General features: G+C 59.5%; 1 protein-coding gene across 2 annotated transcripts in view; it reads right to left on the bottom strand.

Moving 5' to 3' along the window:
• Positions 1-23,350, bottom strand: part of LOC132387527 (arginine-glutamic acid dipeptide repeats protein-like) — a 44,465-nt gene extending 21,115 nt beyond the window's left edge. For both annotated transcript variants that reach the window (XM_059959897.1, XM_059959898.1), the window contains exons 1-7: positions 23,187-23,350; positions 16,737-16,862; positions 15,430-15,543; positions 3,991-5,420; positions 2,826-3,024; positions 1,713-1,854; positions 880-996 (exon numbers count right to left, since the gene is read on the bottom strand). In XM_059959897.1, the coding sequence (XP_059815880.1) occupies positions 880-996; positions 1,713-1,854; positions 2,826-3,024; positions 3,991-5,420; positions 15,430-15,543; positions 16,737-16,862; positions 23,187-23,240 (2,182 nt within the window). In that variant the 5' untranslated portion in view covers positions 23,241-23,350. The remainder of the gene's footprint in view (positions 1-879; positions 997-1,712; positions 1,855-2,825; positions 3,025-3,990; positions 5,421-15,429; positions 15,544-16,736; positions 16,863-23,186) is intronic.
• Positions 23,351-24,000: the final 650 nt, after the last annotated feature.

The following is a 24,000-nucleotide window of genomic DNA, read 5'->3' as shown; positions in this document are numbered from 1 at the left end:
CCAACAATCCCCACCCACCTCCTGAGGAATCTCCCTCACTCCAGTCCAACAATCCCCACCCACCTCCTGAGGAATCTCCCTCACTCCAGTCCAACAATCCCCACCCACCTCCTGAGGAATCTCCCTCACTCCAGTCCAATGATCTCCACCCACCTCCTGAGGAATCTCCCTCACTCCAGTCCAACAATCTCCACCCACCTCCTGAGGAATCTCCCTCACTCCAGTCCAACAATCCCCACCCACCTCCTGAGGAATCTCCCTCACTCCAGTCCAACAATCCCCACCCACCCCCTGAGGAATCTCCCTCACTCCAGTCCAACAATCTCCACCCACCTCCTGAGGAATCTCCCTCACTCCAGTCCAACAATCTCCACCCACCTCCTGAGGGAATCTCCCTCACTCCAGTCCAACAATCTCCACCCACCTCCTGAGGGAATCTCCCTCACTCCAGTCCAACAATCTCCACCCACCTCCTGAGGAATCTCCCTCACTCCAGTCCAACAATCTCCACCCACCTCCTGAGAATCTCCCTCACTCCAGTCCAACAATCACCCACCTCCTGAGGAATCTCCCTCACTGCGGTCCAGAGATCCACACCCACCTCCCGCTCAATTGCCTCCAGCACATGAGCCTTACTCATCAGAATGGGACTGCCCCTGCCCAAGAAGGTTCTTGCTCCACCCCCCCAAATTGATCACCCCATTGCCCCGGCTATCTCCCACCACCCCTCCCCAAAGGATTTCCTAACGCTGGAGGGATCTTGCCATCCTCTCCACTCCATGAGGGATCTCCCCACTGTCTGGAGATCTCCCCATCCCGTCTTCCTTCCACCCGAGGGGCTCCAGGGATCTCCCTGCCCAAGCCGGCGGGCGTTCTTACCGAAGATGTGCTGCCGGAGGAGGTCGTGCTCAGTGACGGGCGGCCCCAGGAGGGGGCTAGGGTAGGTGATCCTCGCCCCCACCAGCGGCTCCATAAGCGGGTGGACCCCCTGGGAACCTGCAACGGGAAGGGGACCTGGTCAAGCGAACGTTGGGGGGACTGTTGGTGGTGGTGATGGGGAAGAGATTGGCTCCCTCTCCTCCCTCCGTCACCAAATACCCCCGCACCCCCTCTTCCCTCCCTTCCCCTGTCCTACCCCCAGTGGGCGAGGGAGGAAGGGGATGGGGGCGATGCCATGCAGTCAAGTTCAGACCAAGGCAAATTGGGTTGGGTAGAGAGAGGGGCAAGATGGCGGGGGTAAGTTGGGGGGTCCACAATTTGGCCCTTTTGAAGCTGCTGGCCCATTGTCATGACTGCACGCCCCTTTCCCGCTCCAAACCGTCCCCTCTCCCCCACCACTCATCTCTCCCACCTGGACCTCGGCCGTCTTTGTCACCTTGTCGGCCCCTCCAGCCGCCATCTTGTGCCCTCTCCTCGCTCATTCCTCGATACAGTGGGGTCTTCCTCGACCCAGCCACCCAAGCGGGGATCCAACTTTGCAAGGTTGGCCAGCGTACTTGGCCATGTTCGCCAGCTTGGAGCCGCCATGTTTAAAAAAAAAAATCGGTGGCCATCATTGTGCAGGCCTCGTACTAGGCCGTTCTCTTTCCTTGCTCCTTCTAATCGGGAGCTGCGCTCGCTTCTGCTGCTCAAGCCAGCTGGGCAAGGCCCAGACGGGCAGCCTGACCCTACGGACCCGGGGCCTGAATCCCCTCCCGCCCCACCATACTCACTCAGCGGCCGCAGGCCCGGGACGTCCGGGCCCAGGTAGGGGGGGACAGCGGCCACGCCCGTGGCTGGCGCCTCGAAGGGAGCCCGCTGGGCCCCCGGCCCTGGGAAGATAGGCTCCTGCATCCGTGCCTCGCCCGACGCCTTCTGCAAGTGGGGTGGTGGGAAGAGAGAGAGAGAGAGAGCGTGAAGATGGGTGGAGGTGACGGGCCAAATAGCCTCCTGCCTATTGGCGCCAATGAGCCTATCGCCATGGCAACAACAGGAGCAGATCCCACCCTGGTCATGAATACATGTCCCCTGGTTGCCTTGGGAACGGGAGGAGGCCTCCGACTAGGCTTGTGACTGTGCCAATCGCCATAGAAACCAAATGCACTTCCCCTTAGTTGCCATGGGAACCAGATGAGAATGACCCCCCCCCCCCCGCAACTGATGCACTTCCCCTTCAGAATGGGCCTGTTCCCATAGCAACGGAGCCTCCTGGCGGGCTTGCTAGTGACAGGCCGTCTTGCAGCCCTGTTACCATAGTAACCCGCACCCTTCCCATTGGGCCTATGAGGCAGGCTCAGTCCGTGGGATCTGGGTTGACAGGCCAGCACCTGCGACAGCTAAAGTGAATGCACTTCCTGCCCATTCCCGCGGAGGCGGTAGCCTGCCCGGGCCTGTCACCTCGGCCCTGTTACCGTGCAGATGAAAACAGGCCCAACGTGCCCGCGTAAGCCTCCCACTGGTTGTCGAAGGAATGGGAGTAGGTCCAGAAACAAAAGCCGACGGTTTGGCCTGTTGCCAAGGCGAAAGCAGCAGACCCCATCAGCTCTGCCTAGGCCTCGTTGCCATAGAAACTACTGCCCCTTGGTGATGGGGGTGGGGGGGTTCCCGACAGCAGTGCATTGTGGGTAAGATGGCAGCCATTGCCAGCTCCCCGAGAGGCCAGGCAGTGACAGCAGTGTCCAAAATTGGCGTTGGGACCAGATGGGAGGACGGTGGCCACCGATTCCAGCCAAGAGGCAGGGAGTTAAGAGGAGCTTCCCCATTGAAGTCCTCGGATGGATGAGTGTATGTATACACACCGAGGCCCCTTAGTGGCCCTCGAGGCCTCACAGCGAGGCCGGACTCACCATGGCCCTCTCGACCTCCTTCTCCCGCTCCCTCTCCCGCTCCCGCTCCTTCTCCTCGCGTAGACGCTGCTCCGCCTCTCTCCGGGCCCTCTCCACCACCTCCTCCCTCTTCTTGGCCAGCTTGGAGCCAGGCAGGGGCACAAAGAATAGGTCAGTCCGGGAGCAGCAGTTGAGGCCCCGGTCAAAGTGACGAATGAACCTGAGGGGGGGGGGGGGGAAGGGTCAACGTGAAATATTGGATGCCTTCGTGCAGGCTGGCAGGGTCTTCACCAGCTCCTTCCATATCTTCCCCCCGTTTCAATTCCCACCCTCCCTCATTTCCAGAGCCCTCCAACCCTCCTCCATGCCACTCACTGCCTCCCTCCTCCCTCCCTCCCCTCATCCCCACCCTCCCATGTCCACAGCCCTCAAACCCTCCTCCACACCACTCTCCACCTCCCTCCTCTCATACCCACTGCCCCACCCTCCCTCCCGTCCACAGCCCTCAAACCCTCCTCCACACCACTCTCCACCTCCCTCCTCTCATACCCACTGCCCCACCCTCCCTCCCATGTCCAGAGCCCTCAAACCCTCCTCCACACCACTCTCCACCTCCCTCCTCTCATTCCCACTGCCCCACCCTCCCTCCCATTTCCAGTGCCCTCAAACCCTCCTCCATGCCACTCACTGCCTCCCTCCTCCCTCCCTCCCCTCATCCCCTCCCTCCCATGTCCACAGCCCTCAAACCCTCCTCCACACCACTCTCCACCTCCCTCCTCTCATACCCACTGCCCCACCCTCCCTCCCATGTCCAGAGCCCTCAAACCCTCCTCCACACCACTCTCCACCTCCCTCCTCTCATTCCCACTGCCCCACCCATTTCCAGAGCCCTCAAACCCTCCTCCACACCACTCTCCACCTCCCTCCTCTCATTCCCACTGCCCCACCCACCCTCCCATTTCCAGAGATCTCAAACCCTCCTCCACTCCACCTCCCTCCTCTCTCCACTCAATCACATGGCCCCACCCTCTCTCCTCCCTTTCCTCCCACCTCCAAAATCCCCCCATTCCCCCTTCCCTCCCACACAGCTCCTTCGCCACTCCACTCCCCCGCTCTCCTCTCGCCACCCTGCACCTCCTTTATCCTCCTCCGCACCTCCCTCCGTCCCCCCCGCCCCTCAGCTCACCTCGCTGACTGGCTGGCGTGACTGGCCATGTCCACCACCACAGGCTCCGGAGAGGGCGAGCGGGCTGCCCCTTCGGCCGGGCTCTCAGCCCCGTCCCGTCCCTCCGCCGGCTCCCCTAGTGCCCTGGGCCCCGCCGGTGCACCTCCGCCTTCAGCCCCTCTGCCCGGGGAGGAGGAGGAGCGGGCGAAGCCGAAGGCCGAGGCCTGGGTCGGGTAGGCCTGAGGACCCGCCTGAGGCCCAGGGTGCCCGGGGACGCTAGAATGGGGGGTGGGGGCTGAGGGAGAAGGGGACGGGGCGGAGGGGACGGAGGGAGAGGAGGAGGGATTGAAGCCAAAGGCCGAGCCCTGGTGCGAGTAGGGCTGTGGCCCAAGGCGGGGGCCAGGGTGCACGGTAACGGTGGAGTGGGCAGAGGGGGCAGAGGGAGCAGAGTGGGTAGAGGGAGAGGAGGTGGGGGCAGAGGAGGAGGAGGAGGAAGAGGGGACAGAGGGAGAGGAGGAAGGTGTGAAGGCAAAGGCTGAAGCCTGGTGGCAATAGGCCTGATGCCCCCCATTAGGCCCGGTGGACCCCGGGACAGTGGAGTGGGCAGCGTGGATGGAAGGGGAGGAGGAGTGGACAGATGGGGAGGAGGAGGAAGAGGGGGAGGGGGCGGAGGAGGAGGGGGTGAAGACGAAGGCCGAGGCTTGGTGGGAGTAGGCCTGAGGACCGGAGTGCCTCGGCATGGCGGGGGGAGCAGAAGGGGAGGGGGAGGAGACGGAAGAAGGGGAAGGGGAGGAGTGGGGCCGGGGATAAGCACCTGACCCTGAGGGCGAATAGCCCCGATAGGCCCGGCTTGCCTGGTGGCTGGGGGCAACGGGCCTGGAAAAGGCCAGGGGCTGAGCCTGAGGCCCCGTGAAGGGCTGGGGAGGGAGTGGAGAGAAGTGGGGTGAGGGGCAGGCGGAAGAGGATGAGGAGGACGGGGCCAGTGAGGAGGCAGGCGAGGAGGAGGGATGGACCTGGCCCGAGCAGTTTGGCGGCGCGATGCTCAGGCCGAGCTTGCGGGGCGTCCCTCCAGAGGGAGGGGGAGCTGCCGGGCACCGGAGGGTGAGACAATGGGCGGAGGAGGAGGAGGAGGGAGAGAAGGGGAGGCGGGACGGGGAGGCACTGGAGTTCCCTCCCGGGGCAGGCAGAGGCCTGAGGGCCGGAGGTGGGGGCAGGAGTGGCCGCGACTGGGGGGCAGGGGAGAGATGGGAGGAGGGAGAAGATCGGCTGCCCTCCTCCTCCTCGGAGTCGGAGTCTGGCGGCCCGAAACTGGGAGTGCTCGGCGAGGTGCTGCGATTATCCTGGTCGATGTCCCGGGGGTCATCGTCTCCGTCCTCCTCCTCCTCCTCTTCCTCCTCGCCCTCCGCACTACAGCTACCCTCATCGCAGTGGGAAGGGGAGCAGGTGAAAACCTGGTGGGGGAGGAGGAGGAATCAAAAAGTGGGATGTGGGCATTAGTCACACACTCCCGGGGTCAGACACACAGTGAATCTCCCTCCGCACCGTCCCATCACACACTCCTGGGGTCAGACACAGAGTGAATCTCCCTCCGCACCGTCCCATCACACTCTCCCGGGATCAGACACAGAGTGAATCTCCCTCCACACCGTCCCATCACACACTCCCGGGGTCAGACACAGAGTGAATCTCCCTCCGCACCGTCCCATCACACACTCCCGGGGTCAGACACAGAGTGAATCTCCCTCCACACCGTGCCATCACACACTCCCGGGATCAGACACAGAGTGAATCTCCCTCCACACCGTCCCATCACACTCTCCCGGGGTCAGACACAGAGTGAATCTCCCTCCACACCGTCCCATCACACTCTCCCGGGGTCAGACACAGAGTGAATCTCCCTCCACACCGTCCCATCACACACTCCCGGGGTCAGACACAGAGTGAATCTCCCTCCTCACCGTCCCATCACACACTCCCGGGGTCACACAGAGTGAATCTCCCTCCACACCGTCCCATCACACACTCCCGGGGTCACACAGAGTGAATCTCCCTCCACACCGTCCCATCACACACTCCCGGGGTCAGACACAGAGTGAATCTCCCTCCTCACCGTCCCATCACACACTCCCGGGGTCAGACACAGAGTGAATCTCCCTCCACACCGTCCCATCACACACTCCCGGGGTCAGACACAGAGTGAATCCCCCTCCACACCGTCCCATCACACACTCCCGGGGTCAGACACACAGTGAATCTCCCTCCACACTGTCCCATCACACACTCCCGGGGTCAGACACAGAGTGAATCTCCCTCCACACCGTCCCATCACACACTCCCGGGGTCAGACACAGAGTGAATCTCCCTCCACACCGTCCCATCACACACTCCCGGGGTCAGACACAGAGTGAATCTCCCTCCACACCATACCATCACACACTCCCGGGGTCAGACAGAGTGAATCTCCCTCCACACCGTCCCATCACACACTCCCGGGGTCAGACACAGAGTGAATCTTCCTCCGCACCGTCCCCTCACACACTCCCGGGGTCAGACACAGAGTGAATCACCCTCCACACCGTCCCATCACACACTCCCGGGGTCAGACACAGAGTGAATCTCCCTCCACACCGTCCCATCACACACTCCCGGGGTCAGACACAGAGTGAATCCCCCTCCACACTCTCCCGGGGTCAGACACAGAGTGAATCTCCCTCCACACCGTCCCATCACACACTCCCAGGGTCAGACACAGAGTGAAGCTCTCTCTACACTGTCCCATCACTTGGAAATTGGTTTCCAACGTCCCTTGAACTTCTAAGTGAGCGGCTGGTTTAGAGTGGAAGCTTCGTTTGGAGTTTTTCTGCCAGTTTGGACGGGGTTCCTTTACGGCTTCGAACTGCGTAGCACTCTGCTGTGGCGGCTGGCAACTCACCGTGAAGCAGTTTCGCTCCCAAAACCGGAGGCAAACGACGTTGTTTGTCCCCACTGACATCGGGGCAACCTCCTTCCATCTCTATCGTCGGGATTCTCGTTCGGTGTTGGAGCCGAACCGTCGTTTGGGACGTCTCGACCTCTCACGGCCTGGAAGTTTCTACAGGACTAACGGAGCCTTTCCTGGCGTTGGAATTTCTGGCATTGGGCCAGCAAGGTACCGTCGAGTACAAACTTTTCCCGCCAGTTACTCAACTCACTCCGAGACTTTATAACCAGCACCACCGTATCATTCTCGATTCGGACACATAAGCAACATGCCGGACCTGTCTGCGGGGAGTCGCAGGCCTGCGGGGAGTTATGCAAAGGCGGCTGCCTCTCCGGCCTCGGACAACGCCCTGTTTCGGACGGTGAAAGTTGAACGCGGGGTGCAATGTATTTTGCGAACTGGAACTACCCTGGAAAAGTGCACGGAGGCCATGGAGGACGTTGGGGAGAGATGGTGTTTTGGCCGCTGAGAAGGAGTTCGGGAAGGCGGTGTTTTACCTGAGGAATGATGAGTTGGTGCATCGGGCCCTCAGTAGAGGGATCACGGTGGAGAACATCTTTTTACAGATGGAGCTAGTGACAGCTCCCACACAACGCATCGTCCTCGGTCACGTACAGCCTTTCATCCCCAACGAGGACCTGCTTCCCGCATTGGCCCGCTCGGGGCAAGTACGGTCAGAGATAACTGCCATCAGGCACAAATTCAGGAGGCGCACCCTCCGAACCATAATCTCTTTCCGGCGACAGGTATTCATGAAACTGGAAAGGGAGGATCAAGTTGAGGGCCGGTTTACTGTCCGGCACGGGGGGGGTGGATTATCAGGTGTATTGGAGCTCTGAGCGCCCACGGTGCCATGCGTGCGGGGAGGTGGGGCACTTTCGGAGGGACTGTCCTAGCACCCGAAAACCCAGAGAGTCCACTTCGGGAACCAGTGCCCCAGCTACCTCTGCCCCTGATCCCACCCCTGCTCCAACACCTGTGCCGACCCCTGCTCCTGCCCCTGACCCTGTCTCTAACCCTGCCCCTATTCCTACGTCTGCCCCTACCCCTGTGGTGATCCTGGGGCTACGTGTGGGGAGGTTCAGGCGAGGGACGGGGTGGAGTCCGGGCGAGGCAAGAAAGCGAGGAAGAAGTCGAAACACGTGAAGAAGTCGGCCCCCGAGACCGCAGAGCTCACGCCCATTTGCCCTGAGGTGGAGGGGGAGACTCGGGGAAGCGTACGGTTGGACGGGCGATAGGAGCGGAGAGTACCGCGCTGTCGGTGAATTCCGCACCTGTGTGCTCTTCCGGCTTGAAGAAGAGATGGGATTGTTCCCCCAAGAGAGCAGAGAATGCAGATGAGGGGGAGTCCCAGAAAGGGGTGGGGATCCAGGTGGGAGTTGTGTCTAACCCTGAATCCCCAGATGTAGACACCAGTCCTGGGGTGGGTGGTGTGGTTATGCATGAAGCTCGTGCTGGGCCTGTTTGCACGCCTAAAACAGACCTGGAGCCCTCCACCCAGGACTTAGCAGTCAGCGCCTCCCTGGAGGCAAATGTATTAAGTAGTACAGGTGGAGAGGAGGCCAGGCTCTCTCACAGTCAGCATCAGGCTGCCAGTGAATCCATTGGGCCAGAGCTGCTGGGGTCCCCTTCATGCCTGTCTCCTGGGGAGGGTGATGTAACCTGCATGCCGACCCCATCAACTAATGGCCTGCAGGGAGTCCCTTGGGATTTTCCCTCCATCGTCGCAACTGTGGGTAAGACTGCTGCGACGGTGGAGCGGGAAGGTATGGGGGAGGTACCCACTGTGCAGTGTAGGTTACAGGGGCAGCCACCTTATACACCACCTGAGGAGGACGGTGGGGGATCTGTCTGCAGTGAGGGGTTGGAGGGGGATTCATTTGACAGCGAGACAATGGACATCCTCACCCCTCCAGAGAAGTCCCCATTGATACCTGTGGAGGAGATCAGAGAGTTTATTCACTCCTCCGTTGGTGCAAAGCATCGGCCTAAACTAGCCTCGCTTCGCTGGCCTAGCATGCCGAGGCTGGTGAAGTCCCTGAGGGTCATCCTCAGACGGAAGGGGAAGGGGAAGAGGAATGCTGTGTCAGGGAATGACAGGCGGCAGCTGAAATCCTTCCTGGATGACCTGGTGCGGGACATCAGGATGAAAAGCAGCCTCGCTCCTTCGGGAGATGGTGGGTCACAGGGTAGCGATGGTAGCAGTCGGGCCCGGAAAGCAAAGGATATTCTCGGTTTTCTTCGGGAGAGTGCGGCTGAGGGCACCATTGCTCTTAGTGGGAAGGGGACTGGTGCTGAGGCCTAGTGTGCTTCCGACATGAAGCTTACCATAGCTAGTCTCAATGTGAACGGTAGCAGGGGCTCTCTCCGCAGATATAACAATCTCTCAGTCCTCAGGGACGGGAGATACGCGGTGAGTTTTCTGCAGGAAACCCATACCACCCCGGGGGACGAGTCCGCTTGGCTCCTGGAGTGGCAGGGCGGGGTCTACATGAGTCACCTTAGCTCCAACTCTAGTGGGGTGGCGATCCTGTTGGCCCCAACCTTCCGGCCAGAAATCGTAGGAGTCCAAGATGTTGTGCCCGGCCGTCTGCTCCACCTGGCTGTGCGCCTGGATGGTATACCGTTACATTTTATCAACGTGTACGCTCCGAGGCGCGGGGTGATGCAGACGCGCCTATTCTGTCAGCTGTCCACCTTGCTGAGTTCCATCGACCCGGGGGACTGCGTCGTCCTCGGGGGAGACTTCAACTGTACCCTCGAGGTGGAGGACCGCTCGGGCCTCCAACGCGACCCGGCATCAGCGAAAAAGTTAAAGGAGCTAGACGGCTCCTTTGACTTGGTGGACAGCTGGCGGAATCTTCACCCCGACTCTAGCGCCTTCTCCAGAAGATCGAGAGAGGGGGGTTCCCGGATAGACCGCCTGTATATCTCTCGGGCTTATGTCTCCCGCGTGTCGGCTTCCTCCATGCGGCCGGTGTCGTGCTCGGATCATCACCTTGTGTGGATGGAATTTACTCCTCTGCACCCTCGGGTGGGATCCGGGTATTGGCACTTTAACAACCGGCTGCTGGAGGACAGCCGATTCCATGATTCATTCCGAGCGTTCTGGGCCGCCTGGAGAGAGAGACGGAGAGAGTTCTGCTCCCTACGGCTGTGGTGGGATGTGGGCAAGGCCCACATCCGGTTTTTATGTCGGGAGTACACTAGGGGGTCGACAAAGAGGCGGGACTCTGAGATTGAGCGGCTTGAGAGAGCGTTGCTTGACCTGGAGACCCGTCTTGGTTCGACCGGTGGAGACCATCAAACGTGGCAGGAATACCAGGAGAAGAAGGACGCACTCAGGAATCTGCAGCTTCAGCAGTCCCGAGGTGCGTATGTGAGGTCGCGGATCCAAATGCTGCAAGATTTGGACCGCGGCTCACCCTTCTTCTACTCGTTGGAGAAGTGGCGGGGAGTTCAAAAGCAGCTAGTGGAGCTACTGGCTGCTGATGGCTCCTCCATCACGGATCCTGACGAAATTATCGAAGAAGTCCGCACTTTCTATCGGTCCTTATTCTCACCGGATCCGTCAAATGCGGGGGCGTGCAGTGAAGTCTGGGAAGATTTGCCAAAGGTCAGCCCTGATGACGCAGCGCGTCTGCACGCCTCCCTGACTGGGGAGGAGCTGTCTGCTGCCCTTCGGCAACTCCGGAGGGGTAAATCCCCTGGCTTAGATGGTCTGAGTGTGGAGTTTTATCAGGCTTTTTGGGATGTCCTGGGGGTCGATTACAGCCTTGTTCTAGGGGAGAGCCTAGCCACCGGGGAATTGCCCCTCTCATGGCGGAGAGCTGTCGTGGTCCTGCTACCCAAGAAGGGAGACCTTCGCCTGCTAAAGAACTGGCGCCCGGTCTCCCTCTTGTGCGCAGACTACAAGATCTTCGCCCGGGCAATGGCCAACCATCTTGGTTCAGTACTGAGACAGGTGATTCATCCTGACCAATCTTACACAGTCCCGGGCCGCTCCATCCAGGACAATGTCCACCTAGTACGGGACCTGATCCACCTGTACCAGGAGACTGGGACCCCGGCAGCGTTTCTTTCTCTTGACCAGGAGAAGGCGTTTGACCGGGTAGACCACAGTTTCCTGGTGGGCACTCTGCAGGCCTTTGGGCTCGGACCACACTTTGTGGCCCGAGTTCGGCTCCTCTACTCTGCCGCAGAGTGCCTTGTTAAGGTCAATGGATCACTGGCAGCACCCATTCCCTTCAGGAGAGGAGTACGTCAGGGATGCCCCATGTCCGGTCAATTGTACGCGATCTGTGTCGAGCCATTCCTGAGCCTCCTACGGCGAAGGCTGACAGGTCTGGTTCTGCGTGAACCGGACATGGAGGTCGTCCTCTCGGCCTACGCCGATGATGTACTCCTCATGATGACAGATCCCAATGACCTGCGGAGGATGCGCGAGTGCCAAGACATTTTCTCGGCAGCATCCTCCGCCAGGATCAACTGGGCGAAATGTTCCGGACTCTTAGTGGGTCAGTGGCAGGTGGACTCCCTGCCGGAGGAGATGAGAGCTTTTGAGTGGAGTACTCGGCGTCTCCTCTATCTGGGAGTCTACCTGAGTCCTTCTGGGGAGACCTGGCTGGCGAACTGGCAGGACCTGGAGATGAAAGTCATGGCCCGGCTGGGGCACTGGTCAGGCCTTCTCAGGGTGCTTTCCTATCGAGGCAGGGTGGTGGTCATAAACCAGCTGGTGGCCTCCATGTTGTGGTATCGGATGGTCACCTTGGCCCCTCCTGCCCCGTTTGTTGCAAGACTGCAGAGGAAATTAGTGGACTTCTTCTGGGGCAACAGGAAACACTGGGTCTCTGCAGCGGTCTTGAGTCTCCCAGTGAGAGAGGGCGGACAGTCGCTGGTGTGCGTCCGAACGCAGCTGGCGGCTCTCCGCCTCAGGACTCTGCAGAGATTCCTGTACGCCGAGCACCCTCCCAGGTGGCACGTGTTGGCGACTTTCTTCCTCCGGAGGGACTGCTGTCTTCATGAAGACATGCGGCTACCACCGGCGGGTGTCAGCCGTGCTGCTTTGCGGAGTCTGCCCGGCTTCTATCAGGACCTACTGAGAGTCTGGAACATGGTCGCCTCAGGCCGGGAATCCCCTCCTCAGGCGGAGGGCGGGGTCCTGGCCGGCCCTTGCCCTACCTCAGTGGCTGTCGGTGCGGCTCAGTTGTGTGGACCGACTCAGGCCGAGCTGCTGGTCGGGCCCAGACCCCGCAATCTTCTCCGGGAGCCGTGTCCGCACAACTTGAGCCGTCTCTCATCGATACCCACAGTCCCATTCAGGGATGCAAGTAGGAGGTATCTGTATGGGCTGCTACTCCACATCCTCCACTTCCTTGCTCTTGTACACCGTCCCGACACGCCATGGCGGTCGGTCCTTCCACTCAGAGGTGAGGAGGGTCCCCACTGGAAGTCCCTTTACGCCGGGGTTCTTCCCATGCAACTGGGGGATCTCGGCTGGAGGGTACTGCATAGGGCAGTGCCCTGCAATAAGTTTTTCAGTTTGTACATGGACTTCCCACCCGCATGCCACTTCTGCGGGCTGGAGGAGACCATGTACCACATGTACATGGAGTGTGTGAGGCTGCAGCCTCTTTTTGCATATTTGCGTGGGCTGCTTCTCGCCTTCTGGCTGCATTTTAGTCCCACCCTGTTTATATATGGTCATCCAGTAAGGAAGGGGGCATGGAGGGATGAGGATGTCCTAGTCAACTTGCTCCTGGGGCTGGCTAAATCCGCCATCCGAGGGTCTTGGAAACGGGTGGCGGGAGGATCTCCCCGGGCAGACTGCCTGGCAATGTTTAGGGGGTATGTTCGTGCCCGGGTAACTATTGAAAAAGAACACGCGCAGTCCACAGTGGCCTTGGAAGAGTTTCGAGACCGTTGGGCTCCGCGGGGTGTAAATGCCATCGTGGATAGAGATGGCAACATTCTGGTGTAATGTCTATTGTCTATTTGTAGTGCAGTAATTGTGTTTGCCACTGTTTTGTATATATTGTATAGCACCGAAATTTGTAATAAAGGATTTTGTAATAAAAAAAAAGCGGTCAGACACAGTGTGAATCTCCCTCCACACCGTCCCATCACACACTCCCGGGGTCAGATAACAGAGTGAATCTCCCTCCGCACCGTCCCATCACAGACTCCCGGGGTCAGACACAGAGTGAATCTCCCTCCACACCGTCCCATCACACACTCCCGGGGTCAGATAACAGAGTGAATCTCCCTCCGCACCGTCCCATCACAGACTCCCGGGGTCAGACACAGTGAATCTCGTTCCTCACCGTCCCATCACACACTCCCGGGGTCAGACACAGAGTGAATCTCCCTCCACACCGTCCCATCACACACTCCCGGGGTCAGACACAGAGTGAATCTCCCTCTACACCATCCCATCACACACTCCCGGGGTCAGAGACAGAGTGAATCTCCCTCCGCACCGTCCCATCACACACTCCCGGGGTCAGACACAGAGTGAATCTCCCTCCACACCGTCCCATCACACACTCCCGGGGTCAGACACAGAGTGAATCTCCCTCCACACTGTCCCATCACACACTCTCGGGGTCAGACAGAGAGTGAATCTCCCTCCCCACCGTCCGATCACATTCTCCCGGGGCCAGACACAGAGTGAATCTCCCTCCACACCGTCCCATCACACACTCCCGGGGTCAGACACAGAGTGAATCTCCCTCCACACCGTCCCATCACACACTCCCGGGGTCAGACACAGAGTGAATCTCCCTCCACACCGTCCCATCACACACTCCCCGGGTCAGACAGAGTGAATCTCCCTCCACACCGTCCCATCTCACTCTCCCGGAGTCAGACACAGACTGAATCTCCCTCCACACCATCCCATCACACACTTCCGGGGTCAGAGACAGAGTGAATCTCCCTCCACACCGTCCCATCACACAATCCCGTGGTCAGACACTGAGTGATTCTCCCTCCACACGGTCCCATTACACACTCCCGGAGTCAGACACAGAGTGAATCTCCCTCCACACAGTCTCATCACACACTCCCGGGGTCAGACACAGAGTGAATCTCCCTCCAAACTGTCCCATCACACACTCTCAGGGACTGACACAGAGTGAATCTCCATCCACACCGTCCCATCACAGACTCCCGGGGTCAGACACAGTGAATCTCGTTCCTCACCGTCCCCTTCACACACTCCCGGGGTCAGACACAAAGCGACTCTCCCTCCACACCGTCCCATCACACACTCCCTTGGTCAGACACCGAGTGAATCTCCCTCCTCACCGTCCCATCACACAGACCTGTGGTCAGACACAGAGTGAATCTCCCTCCGCACCGTCCCATCACACACTCCCGGGGTCAGACACAGAGTGAATCTCCCTCCACACCGTCCCATCACACACTCCCGGGGTCAGACACAGAGTGAATCTCCCTCCACACTATCCCATCACACACTCTCGGGGTCAGACACAGAGTGAATCTCCCTCCACACCGTCCCATCACACACTCCCGGGGTCAGACACAGAGTGAATCTCCCTCCTCACCGTCCCATCACACACTCCCGGGGTCAGACACAGAGTGAATCTCCCTCCACACCGTCCCATCACACACTCCCAGGGTCATACACAGAGTGAATCTCCCTCCACACCGTCCCATCACACACTCCCGGGGTCAGACACAGAGTGAATCTCCCACCCCACCGTCCCCTAACACACTCCCGGGGTCAGACACAGAGTGAATCTCCCTCCACACCGTCCCATCACACACTCCCGGGGTCAGACACAGAGTGAATCTCCCTCCCCACCGTCCGATCACATTCTCCTGGGGTCAGACACAGAGTGAATCTCCCTCCACACCGTCCCATCACACTCTCCCGGGGTCAGACACAGAGTGAATCTCCCTCCCCACCGTCCCATCACACACTCCCGGGGTCAGACACAGAGTGAATCTCCCTCCACACCGTCCCATCACACACTCCCGGGGTCAGACACTGAGTGAATCTCCCTCCTCACCGTCCCATCTCACACTCCCGGGGACAGACACAGAGTGAATCTCCCTCCTCACCGTCCCGTCACAGACTCCCGGCTTGAGACACAGAGTGAATCTCCCTCCACACCGTCCCATCACACACTCCCGGGGTCAGACACAGAGTGAATCTCCCTCCCCACCGTCCCATCACACACTCCCGGGGTCAGACAGAGAGTGAATCTCCCTCCACACCGTCCCATCACACACTCCCGGGGTCAGACACTTAGTGAATCTCCCTCCTCACCGTCCCATCACACACTCCCGGGGTCAGACAGAGAGTGAATCTCCCTCTGCACCGTCCCATCTCACACTCCCGGGGTCAGACACAGAGTGAATCTCCCTCCACACCGTCCCATCACACACTCCCGGGGTCAGACAGAGAGTGAATCTCCCTCCCCACCGTCCCCTCGGACACTCCCGTCTCTCACCCGGACTTTGGCCTCCCGATGCCTGCCGCGTTCGGCCTCATCATCGTCGGTCTGTGACCCCTCGTGCAGGCGTTTCTTGTTGTCCATCTCCCTCAGCTCCTGACCCGTCGGCGTCTGTAAAGGGTTCAGGGAAAGCAAGGCTCAAAGCGAGTCTCCGATAGCAAACCCCGCCCCTCTCCCCTTCCCTCCTGCGGGGAGCACCCTCCCCCACGCACAGCATCTTCCTCCCGGGAGGGAGCACCCTCCCCCACTCTTCCGGGCCCAGCAGAGGAGGCAGGGGTTGTGAATGGGAAGGAGAGGGGAGGGAAAGGTAGGAAGAGAGAGTGGGCAGGGATTGGAGAGATTGGGGGAGACGGGGAGTGGGATAGTGAGATTTGGAGAGGGGTGGATTTGAGATGGGGAGATTTGGAGGGGGGAGATATGGAGTGGGGGAGATATTGACGGGCAGAGAGATATGGAAGGGGGGAGATATGAAAAGGGGGAGATTTGGGGGGAAGGTGGAGGGGGGAGAGATGGAGGGGGAGAGATGGAGGGGGCGATATGGAAGGGGGAGATATGGAAGGGGGAGATATGGAAGGGGGAGATATGGAAGGGGGAGATATGGAGGGGGAGATATGGAGGGGGAGATATGGAGGGGGAGATATGGAGGGGGAGATATGGAGGGGGAGATATGGAGGGGGAGATATGGAGGGGGAGATATGGAGGGGGAGATATGGAGGGGAGATATGGAGGGGGTAGATATGGAGGTGGGAGATATGGAGGGGGAGATATGGAGAGAGGGAATTGGAGAGACGGAAGAATTGGAAAGGGGGGAATTGTATACAGAGGGGTGAAGGACGAGAGAGCGGGGGTGTTGGACTGAGGTGGGGAAATTGAGGTGTAGGGGAGAGGGTAAAGGAGGGAATTGGAGGTTGGGGGAGAAACGGAGGGTGAGGGGGAGAAATGGTGGGTGAGGGAGGGAATTGTAGGGTGAGAGGAAGAATTCGTGAGGGGGACAATTGGGTGAGTGGGAGAATTCAAGGGTGACAGGAAGAAATGGAGGGGAGGGGAAAATTTTAAAGAGTGTTGGGGAGAATTGGAATCTGGTGGGAGATCTGGACCGGGGAAGAATTGGAGGGTCAGGGGAAGAAATGGAGTGCGTGATGGGGAGAATTGGAAAGAGGTGGGAAAATTGGAGAGGGGCAAGTGAGAGGGGAATGGGAGAATTAGAGTGAGAGGGAGAATTGGAGGAAGAGGAGGAGAATGAGAGGGTGGCATGAGAATTGGAAAGTTAGGGAAGAAATGGAGGGTGAGAGCTCGACACTGACCTTGAGGGGGAAGAGAGCGCCGGTGTTGCTGTCGGCTCCTGGGGAAGGGAACGGACCCTCGGGAGCGATCGGAGAGTTCGGACTCTCCAAAGAAACTCTCCGTCTTGCTGTTCGGTGACCGGGCACCTGGGGGTGGGGGGGGGGAGGGGTGGCGAGATGAAATCAGTTATGGAAACTTCCCCACTGGAGTGGGATTCACTCTGTGTCAGATCCACACTCTGTCTGACCCCGGGAGTGTGTGATGGGACGGTGTGGAGGGAGATTCACTCTCTGTCTGACCCCGGGAGTGTGTGATGGGACGGTGTGGAGGGAGATTCACTCTGTGTCTGACCCCGGGAGTGTGTGATTGGACGGTGTGGAGGGAGATTCACTCTGTGTCTGGCCCTGGGAGTGTGTGATGGGACGGTGTGGAGGGAGATTCACTCTCTGTCTGACCCCGGGAGTGTGTGATGGGACGGTGTGGAGGGAGATTCACTCTGTGTCTGTCCCCGGGAGTGTGTGATGGGACGGTGTGGAGGGAGATTCACTCTGTGTCTGTCCCCGGGAGTGTGTGATGGGACGGTGTGGAGGGAGATTCACTCTGTGTCAGACCCCGGGAGTGTGTGATGGGACGGTGAGGAGGGAGATTCACTCTGTCTGACCCCGGGAGTGTGTGATGGGACGGTGTGGAGGGAGATTCACTCTGTGTCTGACCCCGGGAGTGTGTGATGGGACGGTGAGGAGGGAGATTCACTCTGTGTCTGACTCCGGGAGTGTGTGATGGGGCGGTGTGGAGGGAGATTCACTCTGTGTCTGACCCCGGGAGTGTGTGATGGGACGGTGAGGAGGGAGATTCACTCTGTGTCTGGCCCCGAGAGTGTGTGATGGGACGGTGAGGAGGGAGATTCACTCTGTGTCTGACCCCGGGAGTGTGTGATGGGACGGTGCGGATGGAGATTCACTCTGTGTCTGACCCCGGGAGTGTGTGATGGGACGGTGTGGAGGGAGATTCACTCTGTGTCTGACCCCGGGAGTGTGTGATGGGACGGTGTGGAGGGAGATTCACTGTGTCTGACCCCGGGAGTGTGTGATGGGACGGTGCGGATGGAGATTCACTCTGTGTCTGACCCCGGGAGTGTGTGATGGGACGGTGTGGAGGGAGATTCACTCTGTGTCTGACCCCGGGAGTGTGTGATGGGACGCTGCGGAGGGAGATTCACTCTGTGTCTGACCCCGGGAGTGTGTGATGGGACGGTGTGGAGGGAGATTCACTCTGTGTCTGACCCCGGGAGTGTGTGATGGGACGGTCTGGAGGGAGATTCACTGTGTGTCTGACCCCGGGAGTGTGTGATGGGACGGTCTGGAGGGAGATTCACTCTGTGTCTGACCCCGGGAGTGTGTGATGGGACGGTGTGGAGGTAGATTCACACTGTGTCTGACCCCGGGAGTGTGTGAGGGGACGGTGTGGAGGGAGATGCACTCTCTGTCTGACCCCGGGAGTGTGTGATGGGACGGTGCGGAGGGAGATTCACTCTGTGTCTGACCCCGGGAGTGTGTGATGGGACGGTGCGGAGGGAGATTCACTCTGTGTCTGACCCCGGGAGTGTGTGATGGGACGGTGCGGATGGAGATTCACTCTGTGTCTGACCCCGGGAGTGTGTGATGGGACGGTGCGGAGGGAGATTCACTCTGTGTCTGACTCCGGGAGTGTGTGATGGGACGGTGCGGATGGAGATTCACTCTGTGTCTGACCCCGGGAGTGTGTGATGGGACGGTGGGGAGGGAGATTCACTCTGTGTCTGACTCCGGAAGTGTGTGATGGGACGGTGCGGAGGGAGATTCGCTCTGTGTCTGACTCCGGGAGTGTGTGATGGGACGGTGCGGATGGAGATTCACTGTGTCTGACCCCGGGAGTGTGTGATGGGACGGTGCGGATGGAGATTCGCTCGGTGTCTGACTCCGGGAGTGTGTGATGGGACGGTGCGGATGGAGATTCACTCTGTGTCTGACCCCGGGAGTGTGTGATGGACGGTGTGGAGGGAGATTCACTCTGTGTCTGACCCTGGGAGTGTGTGATGGGACGGTGTGGAGGGAGATTCACTCTGTGTCTGACAAAGGGAGTGTGTGATGGGACAGTGAGGAGGGAGATTCACTCTGTGTCTGACCCCGGGAGTGTGTGATGGGACGGTGTGGAGGGAGATTCACTCTGTGTCAGACCCCGCGAGTGTGTGATGGGACGGTGTGGAGGGAGATTCACTCTGTGTCTGACCCCGGGAGTGTGTGATGGAACGGTGCGTAGGGAGATTCACTCTGTGTCTGACCCCGGGAGTGTGTGATGGGACGGTGCGTAGGGAGATTCACTCTGTGTCTGACCCCGGGAGTGTGTGATGGGACGGTGCGGAGGGAGATTCACTCTGTGTCTGACCCCGGGAGTATGTGATGGGACGGTGCGGAGGGAGATTCACTCTGTGTCTGACCCCGGGAGTGTGTCATGGGACGGTGCGGAGGGAGATTCACTCTGTGTCTGACCCCGGGAATGTGTGATGGGACGGTGCGGAGGGAGATTCACTCTGTGTCTGACCCCGGGAGTGTGTGATGGGACGGTGCGGAGGGAGATTCACTCTGTGTCTGACCCCGGGAGTGTGTGATGGGACGGTGTGGAGGGAGATTCACTCTGTGTCTGACCCCGGGAGTGTGTGATGGGACGGGGTGGAGGGAGATTCACTCTGTGTCTGACCCCGGGAGTGTGTGATGGGACGGCGTGGAGGGAGATTCACTCTGTGTCTGACCCCGGGAGTGTGTGATGGGACGGCGTGGAGGGAGATTCACTCTGTGTCTGACCCCGGGAGTGTGTGATGGGACGGTGTGGAGGGAGATTCACTCTGTGTCTGACCCCGGGAGTGTGTGATGGGACGCTGCGGAGGGAGATTCACTCTGTGTCTGACCCCGGGAGTGTGTGATGGGACGGTGTGGAGGGAGATTCACTCTGTGTCTGACCCCGGGAGTGTGTGATGGGACGGTCTGGAGGGAGATTCACTGTGTGTCTGACCCCGGGAGTGTGTGATGGGACGGTCTGGAGGGAGATTCACTCTGTGTCTGACCCCGGGAGTGTGTGATGGGACGGTGTGGAGGTAGATTCACACTGTGTCTGACCCCGGGAGTGTGTGAGGGGACGGTGTGGAGGGAGATGCACTCTCTGTCTGACCCCGGGAGTGTGTGATGGGACGGTGCGGAGGGAGATTCACTCTGTGTCTGACCCCGGGAGTGTGTGATGGGACGGTGCGGAGGGAGATTCACTCTGTGTCTGACCCCGGGAGTGTGTGATGGGACGGTGCGGATGGAGATTCACTCTGTGTCTGACCCCGGGAGTGTGTGATGGGACGGTGCGGAGGGAGATTCACTCTGTGTCTGACTCCGGGAGTGTGTGATGGGACGGTGCGGATGGAGATTCACTCTGTGTCTGACCCCGGGAGTGTGTGATGGGACGGTGGGGAGGGAGATTCACTCTGTGTCTGACTCCGGAAGTGTGTGATGGGACGGTGCGGAGGGAGATTCGCTCTGTGTCTGACTCCGGGAGTGTGTGATGGGACGGTGCGGATGGAGATTCACTGTGTCTGACCCCGGGAGTGTGTGATGGGACGGTGCGGATGGAGATTCGCTCGGTGTCTGACTCCGGGAGTGTGTGATGGGACGGTGCGGATGGAGATTCACTCTGTGTCTGACCCCGGGAGTGTGTGATGGACGGTGTGGAGGGAGATTCACTCTGTGTCTGACCCTGGGAGTGTGTGATGGGACGGTGTGGAGGGAGATTCACTCTGTGTCTGACAAAGGGAGTGTGTGATGGGACAGTGAGGAGGGAGATTCACTCTGTGTCTGACCCCGGGAGTGTGTGATGGGACGGTGTGGAGGGAGATTCACTCTGTGTCAGACCCCGCGAGTGTGTGATGGGACGGTGTGGAGGGAGATTCACTCTGTGTCTGACCCCGGGAGTGTGTGATGGAACGGTGCGTAGGGAGATTCACTCTGTGTCTGACCCCGGGAGTGTGTGATGGGACGGTGCGTAGGGAGATTCACTCTGTGTCTGACCCCGGGAGTGTGTGATGGGACGGTGCGGAGGGAGATTCACTCTGTGTCTGACCCCGGGAGTATGTGATGGGACGGTGCGGAGGGAGATTCACTCTGTGTCTGACCCCGGGAGTGTGTCATGGGACGGTGCGGAGGGAGATTCACTCTGTGTCTGACCCCGGGAATGTGTGATGGGACGGTGCGGAGGGAGATTCACTCTGTGTCTGACCCCGGGAGTGTGTGATGGGACGGTGCGGAGGGAGATTCACTCTGTGTCTGACCCCGGGAGTGTGTGATGGGACGGTGTGGAGGGAGATTCACTCTGTGTCTGACCCCGGGAGTGTGTGATGGGACGGGGTGGAGGGAGATTCACTCTGTGTCTGACCCCGGGAGTGTGTGATGGGACGGCGTGGAGGGAGATTCACTCTGTGTCTGACCCCGGGAGTGTGTGATGGGACGGCGTGGAGGGAGATTCACTCTGTGTCTGACCCCGGGAGTGTGTGATGGGACGGTGTGGAGGGAGATTCACTGTGTGTCTGACCCCGGGAGTGTGTGATGGGACGGTGTGGAGGGAGATTCACTCTGTGTCTGACCCCGGGAGTGTGTGATGGGACGGTGTGGAGGGAGATTCACTCTGTGTCTGACCCCGGGAGTGTGTGATGGGACGGTCTGGAGGGAGATTCACTGTGTGTCTGACCCCGGGAGTGTATGATGGGACGGTGTGGAGGTAGATTCACACTGTGTCTGACCCCGGGAGTGTGTGAGGGGACGGTGTGGAGGGAGATTCACTCTGTGTCTGACCCCGGGAGTGTGTGATGGGACGGTGCGGATGGAGATTCACTCTGTGTCTGACCCCGGGAGTATGTGATGGGACGGTGCGGAGGGAGATTCACTCTGTGTCTGACTCCGGGAGTGTGTGATGGGACGGTGCGGATGGAGATTCACTCTGTGTCTGACCCCGTGAGTGTGTGATGGGACGGTGGGGAGGGAGATTCACTCTGTGTCTGACTCCGGGAGTGTGTGATGGGACGGTGCGGAGGGAGATTCGCTCTGTGTCTGACTCCGGGAGTGTGTGATGGGACGGTGTGGAGGGAGATTCGCTCTGTGCCTGACCCCGGGAGTGTGTGATGGGTCGGTGCGGATGGAGATTCGCTCGGTGTCTGACTCCGGAAGTGTGTGATGGGATGGTGCGGATGGAGATTCACTCTGTGTCTGACCCCGGGAGTTTGTGATGGACGGTGTGGAGGGAGATTCACTCTGTGTCTGACCCTGGGAGTGTGTGATGGGACGGTGTGGAGGGAGATTCACTCTGTGTCTGACAAAGGGAGTGTGTGATGGGACAGTGAGGAGGGAGATTCACTCTGTGTCTGACCCCGGGAGTGTGTGATGGGACGGTGTGGAGGGAGATTCACTCTGTGTCAGACCCCGCGAGTGTGTGATGGGACGGTGTGGAGGGAGATTCACTCTGTGTCTGACCCTGGGAGTGTGAGATGGGACGGTGCGTAGGGAGATTCACTCTGTGTCTGACCCCGGGAGTGTGTGATGGGACGGTGCGGAGGGAGATTCACTCTGTGTCTGACCCCGGGAGTATGTGATGGGACAGTGCGGAGGGAGATTCACTCTGTGTCTGACCCCGGGAATGTGTGATGGGACGGTGTGGAGGGAGATTCACTCTGTGTCTGACCCGGGAGTGTGTGATGGGACGGTGCGGAGGGAGATTCACTCTGTGTCTGACCCTGAGAGTGTGTGATGGGACGGTGTGGAGGGAGATTCACTCTGTGTCTGACCCCGGGAGTGTGTGATGGGACGGGGTGGAGGGAGATTCACTCTGTGTCTGACCCCGGGAGTGTGTGATGGGACGGCGTGGAGGGAGATTCACTCTGTGTCTGACCCCGGGAGTGTGTGATGGGACGGCGTGGAGGGAGATTCACTCTGTGTCTGACCCCGGGAGTGTGTGATGGGACGGTGTGGAGGGAGATTCACTGTGTGTCTGTCCCCGGGAGTGTGTGATGGGACGGTGTGGAGGGAGATTCACTCTGTGTCTGACCCGGGGAGTGTGTGTGGGGACGGTGTGGAGGGAGATTCACTCTGTGTCTGACCCCGGGAGTGTGTGATGGGACGGTGTGGAGGGAGATTCACTGTGTGTCTGTCCCGGAGTGTGTGATGGGGCGGTGTGGAGGGAGATTCACTGTGTGTCTGACCCCGGGAGTGTGTGATGGGACGGTGTGGAGGGAGATTCACTGTGTGTCTGTCCCCGGGAGTGTGTGATGGGACGGTGTGGAGGGAGATTCACTCTGTGTCTGACCCCGGGAGTGTGCGATGGGACGGTGTGGAGGGAGATTCACTCAGGAGCGTCCCTGTCCCTCCTGCTGCCCCCCATGGCACCGCCTTTGCCAGAGGACTCACCGAATCCTTCTTCCTGTCCTTGCTGCTCTCCGCCGGAATGGGACCCACCTGCATGGCGTGGAGCGCGTGGTACGTCTGCCCCCGCCCGTCCCCTGCCGCCACCTTCCTGCCTGTCTTCCTCCGTTGGTCTCACCCCCTCAGGTCACCCAGGAGCGGTGTAGGCTCGCCTGTTGGGAGAGGACGACCTCGTCAAGCGCGCCCCTGTTCTGGACCAGCCCCTGGAATGAGCTGGAAAATGGCCGATGGGATTTCATGCCGACAATTCACCCCGGAGTGCGGATCCGTCTCCTGCCCCCGAAACCACCCCTGCCCCCCCGTTCGTCGACACGTCACAGTCAGTCAGATTTGGTGTCCAAGGACGCGTATGCTCCCGCGCAGATCGGATCTCGGTTGGTCGGGACGCCACCAGGCCGGGACATGTTTTTAATCGATTCAGGGCCGTCCCGAGAAGCCGAAGTTTCATGGAAAGGGTTGAAAAGGTATTTGAAAAAAAAAAGAGAGACAACCGATCAACGAATTGGGTTTTTTGAATGAAATACGGAACAGATGAAAGCACTACCGATATTTCTGCAGTGCTCTTTTCACACTGTATGTTAGTTCCAAATGGTTCTCGACAGAGGAACCCACCCCAGGGTAGGCTGCCCCGTTCTTTTGATCGATTACAAAATCAGGGCAGACACCCTAATGCATGTAACGGACGGTTATCAGTCAACGCTGTCAACCATTGTGTCCTCCAAGTCTTCATAAGCATAGAAACACAGAAAACCTCCGGCACAATACAGGCCCTTCGGCCCACAAATTTGAGCCGTACATG

This window comes from Hypanus sabinus, unplaced genomic scaffold, assembly GCF_030144855.1.
Source record: "Hypanus sabinus isolate sHypSab1 unplaced genomic scaffold, sHypSab1.hap1 scaffold_1944, whole genome shotgun sequence".
Taxonomy (NCBI): Eukaryota; Metazoa; Chordata; class Chondrichthyes; order Myliobatiformes; family Dasyatidae; genus Hypanus; species Hypanus sabinus.
This window is presented reverse-complemented; position numbering and strand designations above follow the sequence as displayed.